The sequence below is a fragment of the Vicia villosa genome, linkage group LG2, assembly GCF_029867415.1.
Source record: "Vicia villosa cultivar HV-30 ecotype Madison, WI linkage group LG2, Vvil1.0, whole genome shotgun sequence".
Classification (NCBI taxonomy): Eukaryota; Viridiplantae; Streptophyta; class Magnoliopsida; order Fabales; family Fabaceae; genus Vicia; species Vicia villosa.
Genome location: NC_081181.1, coordinates 192,845,118 through 192,851,932, shown reverse-complemented (window position 1 = coordinate 192,851,932; position 6,815 = coordinate 192,845,118). Strand labels below are relative to the sequence as shown.

Here is a 6,815-nt window from a genome sequence, read left to right as displayed (position 1 = left end):
GCGAGGAAGTTTTCTGCAACTTCCATGGCAGACCCCTAAACCAAACATCAAACCTATGTCTACACATTCTAAACATCCTAAATATCAGTATAAACCTAACCTAATACATTCTTTGCTATTTGTAAACACCCTAATATACATTTTAATCATAGATCTTAAAATCAAAATGCTTACCGATTGAATAGATTGGAGGACTTTTGAATGTAATAGAGCAAGTAGATGAAGCCTTTGAGGTAGCTTGGAACTGGTTTGCACAAAAATCTCTTGGGGTTGAGTTTGGAAGAAGATTAGGGTAAATGATTAGGGGGAGGGGGCTGTTTTGCTTAATCTGCAAAACGCGCAGTATTTCGGAAATGAACTTCCGAAATGCTGTTTTCGGAAATGAACTTCCGAAATAAGACAATTTTTTCAAAAAAAAAGGCGCTTTTGGAGATGCATCTCAGAAAACACCTTTTTCTTGCATTTCGGAAATGCATTTCCGAAGTTAGGGGTAGTTTGGATTTTTCACCAGAGGTGGACTAGAAGGCTGGGAGGTGGCCAAAGAAATTTTCATCTAATATAACCAAATAGAGAAAGAATAAAAAGTTAAGAATGAAGTACCAATCTGGCATTTGTCCCCACATTTATATATACATATATCCTAAATTACCCTTAAAAATGTCTCAACAAGCCAATAAAACACATGGGCGGCTTATTAATAATACTCGCATAAATCAAAGGGTATTATTATCTTCTACATGCAATCATCAAATATTCCTGTCAGCAACATGATGTTAGCTTGCTGAGCTCACATAGCTACAATCCATAAATAGCATATTTTACATTAAAATGTAGAGACATGATATGTGTTGTTCACGCACCACTTTGGTCATTGTGAAACCAACATATTCGAGCAACTTTTCTGAATATACTTCCAAGTAAAACAAATTTTAAATTTGCAAGTTGAAATGGACCAAGTTGAATAAAAGGATGTGCCTCTCTTTCTAATTTCTCTCATACCCAAAATACTAAACCTAGTTATTATACTTACTTTACACTCCTAAAAAGGTAATGGAGAATCTGGTTTGGTTTTCTACAAATGGTAAAAAGGCAATGGAAGAAGAACTTATAAAAGGACGTGACATGGCAAATCAACTGCTTGAAGTACTAACCTATGATGATGATAAGTCAAATGTTATTAAGGAAGTCAAAGGGTCAAACTCAAAATCATTATCAACCTTAATAGCTGAAGATCTTGTGCGAGAGGTACTCAAATCATTGACAAATACTCTTTTGCTTTTGAACAACAATCAAGACTCTAATGATGTTTCGGGTGGAGCTTACAAGAAACTCAAAACTCTCAACAGTACTAAACATCCAAAAGAGTCGAACAAGAGAAAGTAAGAATTATTATCCTTAATTTGAATTGTTTAAAGGTTTTCTACTTACTTTCACTCAGATCCTTTTGAAATTCGACTTCACCATTTTTTTTTTCAAACATTTTTCCACCTAGGTTATCATATGTGAGCTATTGAGAAAAATCTAAAAGTCACACATTGATTAAAGATTAGTATATTAAAGATTTATATAGAGTGACTTCAAAACCTTTCAATACCTTAAAAATCTATTTTATAGAGATGAGTTAAAATTGTTATGATCATAATTTTAAATTGTGGTTGCGAGTGTTGCAATTGCAGTTATTGTAGATGTTGCGATGTACATTGTGGCCGTTACAGTGTGAATTTTTATAGAGAAGTGTTTGAAATACAATGTTTAAAAACACTTAATATTAAATTTTTTTATTACATAAGAAATAAATTGAGTTTCATGATTCTAATATTTTAAGTTTTGATGACAATATTTGAAGAAACATGATTGAAATTGTCTAATATGGTTCCTAACACATCTGGAGGCATAATTTTAAAATCACACTCAATTGCGGTCCGATGCAATTACAAAGACGACTACATCTGAAATATTACGGGTGCAATTGCAGTTGCCATTTGCAAATTTGATATCCATTTTAAAGAAAACATTCCCTTGCATCTTTTTTAGGAAGTTCAATCCCTCGTCAATATACTTATTTATTTTGGTTTTCAAAAGAGTTATTGGTTTTGTATTTCTTCATCAAATTTACAATTCAAACCAAAGTTTTATGTTTCGATTTAGGCACGTTCGTTTTCTAGGGTTTCAATTTTCAAAGATCCATTGCGCCGTGTTTTGATTTCTCATGGTTTTTGAATTGTTCTTGCTCTTGTTTATGTTACGTTAAGCTTCTTATTTTTGTTTGTGTTTGAGATTCAAATCTAACTTTGTTCAAATCCTTCAACTTATTACTCCTATTTCAAATCCTTCAACTTATTACTCCTATTGTTGCTCACATTTCAGAAAGAGATATTTTTGTTTGTGTTTGAGATTCAAATCTAACTTTGTTCAAATCCTTCAACTTATTACTCCTATTGTTGCTCACATTTTAGATAGAGATTTTGATTTGTTTGAGGTTTAGTGTTTATTCTTGATGTTCTTTGTATTGAAGATACAATTCAATTCATTAATGGAAACACTGAGGATCTATGATAAGATTTGAGACAATTTTTTTTATCGATAATAGAGTCAAACTCTTATTATAATATGGTCACAGAGTTTATCATTAGACTATGGATCAATCACTATTTATATCCACGCACTAAGGCCAAAAGAACGATGGATGTGACGAAGTGTATTGAGAATATCCCAAGTCTCATATTGATTATAAATAGATCTTGAGAAGACTTTATATATAGGGCCGGCCACCTCTCGTCTTATAAGCCGATTTTTTAGTTTTGAGTCAGGCCAAACCCACATATATGCATCAAGTTGAATATGATTTCATGAGTCTATCAATTCGAGTCACCTAAATTTAGGCGTACGAGTGTATTTTGGAAAAAACTCAAGTCTCACACGTTAATTAAATATAAAGTCTAATAGAATTTTATAGAGTGACATTCCTCACTCAAATCTTACAAGTCGATTTTATATAAATTAGTTAAAGCAAAACTCTAATTCTATATATCCTTAGCACCTGTCCTTCAATCTTCTAGGTTTGAACAATAAGATGCTTTTCACTCTTTACCACTTGTACATATGCTGGCATTAAGTTTTAAGGTTTGCTGAAAGGTTTTTTCCTTTTATTATAATCAAAACATAAGTTAAGGGATAGAGTATACAAAACCATTATATTATACTTATATTCTCCAAATCCCCTTCCCCTAACATAGAAAAATATACATGGCTGTATTATTTTGTTGTGGAATATTTGTCTGTATCCTTAAAAGACGAATGTATGAATAAAATAAAATATCTTATGCCCTCGAGTAGCTTATTCCTTTTAATCTGGAACACAGCACAGCTAGACCTTTAGACGTATATGATCATCATTACTTACCTAAATAGAATAACAGGAATTTATAGATCTATTAATAATTTATAGATTTTTTTTTCAATGATTAATATATCATGTAATATTGAATAAAAACTTATTGATTGATATTTTAGGTCAACTTCAGCAACTTGGGAAAAGACTAGCTCAATATTGATTGATGATGGTCATACATGGAGAAAGTACGGACAAAAAAAGATAACAAAATCCAAATACTATAGGTATACCATATGTTCATCATTTTCATATTGTTTCCATCTACATCCACATAAAAATAAATATAAGTGTTGAAGATGTATAGTTAGTGGTAAAAAAACTTGACATGAAACCTCAATTTACATGGTTGAAATTGAAAACTTATTTGATTTTATGTATATATTTATGCAGGAGCTACTATAGGTGCACACACAGTGATCAGCATTGTGAAGCAATGAAACATGTTCAGAGAACTCAAGAGAGTCCTCCATTGTATAAGACTACATATTATGCCCGTCACACTTGCAAAAACTCTTTCTATTCCGACCAAAATTTGGAACCGAATTCGCCCTCTGACGACTCTTCGGTGTTGCTTAGTTTTGATAACAACGATTTAATTAAACAAGAATACCAGCTTCCACCACCATTGCCATTGCCACCAATTCTTGCTTCAATAAAAGAGGATCCCATGAAAGAGATTCATGCTGATTATTTTGATCAAAATCAATTTTTATTACCCGAGAACATCCTATCATGTAACTTGGAAGTTTATTTCGATTATCTGAAACATACCACTATGCTATTATCGACTGAATCATTTGAATTTGGGAATGTTTATGATCAGTTTGGATTTTGATGGCCATGGATATGTTCGTACAAGTTTATTTTACGGTTTGGCGTTGGAGAATGATCATTATGTGTAAATTTGAGAGCAAGTAAATATTGAAATGTCACGATTTAAAAATTTAACTAATTAAAATAACACTGTAAAAATAAGTCAAAATATGGAAGACATATTTAATGTTGAACAATAAATTTCAAACACGAGAGATTGAGTGAGTTATAGATTTAAAAAATAGTTTTTACAACATGAAGAAAAAAGCTTTTAGTCTAAAAGATTAAAGGAAACGTTGAACTATGCCTTAAAACTTAAAATATTAAGTGCTGAAGAGAAAAGAAATATATTTTGAGATTGTAGAAATAAAAAATCAGTCTAGAGGTAGAGTTGGTGGTGGCTATGCGACATTGAGTCTGGGTGTGACGGATTGTTCGGTCTATCGGAGTCTGGGTCCGATTTTCTCGGTTCATGTGTATTGATTTGAGCTTCGTTGTTTTGGACGTGAATCTGTTCGTTAATAATTTATGTGTTGAGTTCATCATAGATTCATTGGGTTTCACCAATTATAAATATGTATCTTTATCATTCTTGTCATCACAACCTTCAGAACTTTACAACTGAAGACATAGGAAAGATGTGACAATTATAGTAAGGGAAAAATTAGAAAGACAAGAGTTAAGGGAAACCGTTGGAAGTATCTAAGAGGATTGAGAAACACTCATAAATACATTGAGCATGTGTTATTCATATGTAGAGAGTTAGAGAGATTAATTGAGAATTACTTATGTAGAAAATAGAGTTTATTTTTGGGAACTTGGATAACTACTTTCTTGTAACTAATTTGTAATATTTTGTAACAACTTTTGGAAGTATACCGCATCGGATGAAGGCATTTTTTTATTATTGTTCTTTTACTCTATACATAAAAAAATAAATAATTTGGTTGATATTTTGTCATTATTAGATACGAAATTGAATAAGCTTTCTAACACTTCGAACTGGGCGCAAATCGGAGTTACGGTTCTCAAGTTATAGCCAAAATAGTGCAGAATTCTCTGTTGTTTCTGGTGTAATTTGTCGGGCGAAATTTGGTCTCGCCAGGCGAACCAGAACGACCCAAAAACGTGAAAAAGTTACTGTATTGAGTCGTCGGGTGAATCATTTAGTTGCCGGGTGAATCGGTCTAGACAGAAACACGTTTTAAGGACCAAAAACAAAGTTTTTAGGTTATGTTTTGGGTATTTTTAAATCCAAACTCATCAACCTTCATTTTTTGGAAGAGATAGCTTAAAAAATTGGAGCTTACATATGGATGATCAAAGGTGGGTTACTCATCAATCAGAGCTGACAACCCGTGAGATGTTTGGTTTATCTCTTCTCTTCTTTGCGTGTTTCCTTTGTGTTGGGTTTGTATGTATATTTACTATGAACTTATGTATATTTGTTACTCTATTGTTGTATAAAGTTTGCTTTACAAATCTTTGTCGGTGTTTCCTTGATCTTTTTTTTAATCGCTTCAGATTTATGTTGTTATAGAAATATTCTTCGTGAATCTTAATTAGGAGAATACCTGTTAGTTCTAGATTCTAGACATAGAGTTTGGGGTTAAGATCCACATAATATCGTAGTTTAATGCTTCTGTGTTGTTCGATCGGTTGAGACATCGTCGAAAGAGCAATATAGTTGAACTCTCGTCGGTGTTGCAGAAATGGACATTGATGTGAGAGGTATGTGGTGATTCTAATGAGTATTGTAGATTGAGTTCAGCGGAGTGATAAATCTAAATTTGTGAGGAGTAATTTAGATTCAAACTAGATAAGCTATTCTCTATCAAGAAAGTATTTATTTTATGTTCATATGTTATATTTTCCGTTTTTACTTAAAACCCATTTAATCCAAACTCATAACAACGGAAACTGTTGAATGGCAGTTTGATATCACTAATCTCTATGGACACGATAAATTTCGGGATAAATATTTCCAAAACTTTTGTTGCTTGCCGCTTTACCGCTTCAGCAATAAGCCAAAAATGTATTAAGAGGTGAGTACAAGGGATGCTCAAGCCCAAATACAAAAAGAGTTCCAAGCCCACAAAGGCATTGTAACATATTGAAATACACCCAAGGATGTACTGCAAAATCAAAAAAAGCTACAATAGGGGCCCCTGCTAATTTTATCAATGCTATTCCATATCCACATTAAAATTTTGATATAATTCAAAATATTACACAAGTTTATGATTCTTTCATAAATAATAATCTTGTTTATATGTGTAGCGGAGAAAATTTGTGATCAAAGCCATTGGATTGACTTGACTCATTATTTCAGTGAAAGTCGCCACCACGCTTTATTGTTTCTAAAGGAAATGTGAAAAGAGCGAAATAAACCCAAACTTTTTTTTAAAATAAAAACAACAAAAAGAGAGATTCTAGGTACGGGTGTTGGTTATACAAGGGAAATGTGTTAGCACCCCTCATATCTATGGTACTCCACAGGAACCTTTTTGAAAATCTATGTAAAGAAAGAATTGTGTGCAAAAGAAAAGGGTTTTGTTTGATTTTTAAATTAAGCTCGGCAAGACATTCCATCTAGTGCCTACATACC

General features: G+C 32.4%; 1 protein-coding gene across 1 annotated transcript; it reads left to right on the top strand.

The window, feature by feature from the left end:
* Positions 1–1,050: 1,050 nt before the first annotated feature.
* On the top strand, positions 1,051–4,229 carry LOC131647781 (probable WRKY transcription factor 62). Its single transcript, XM_058917616.1, has 3 exons — positions 1,051–1,379; positions 3,514–3,618; positions 3,785–4,229. The coding sequence occupies exons 1-3, from the start codon at positions 1,051–1,053 to the stop codon at positions 4,227–4,229; spliced, it is 879 nt and encodes a 292-aa protein (XP_058773599.1).
* Positions 4,230–6,815: the final 2,586 nt, after the last annotated feature.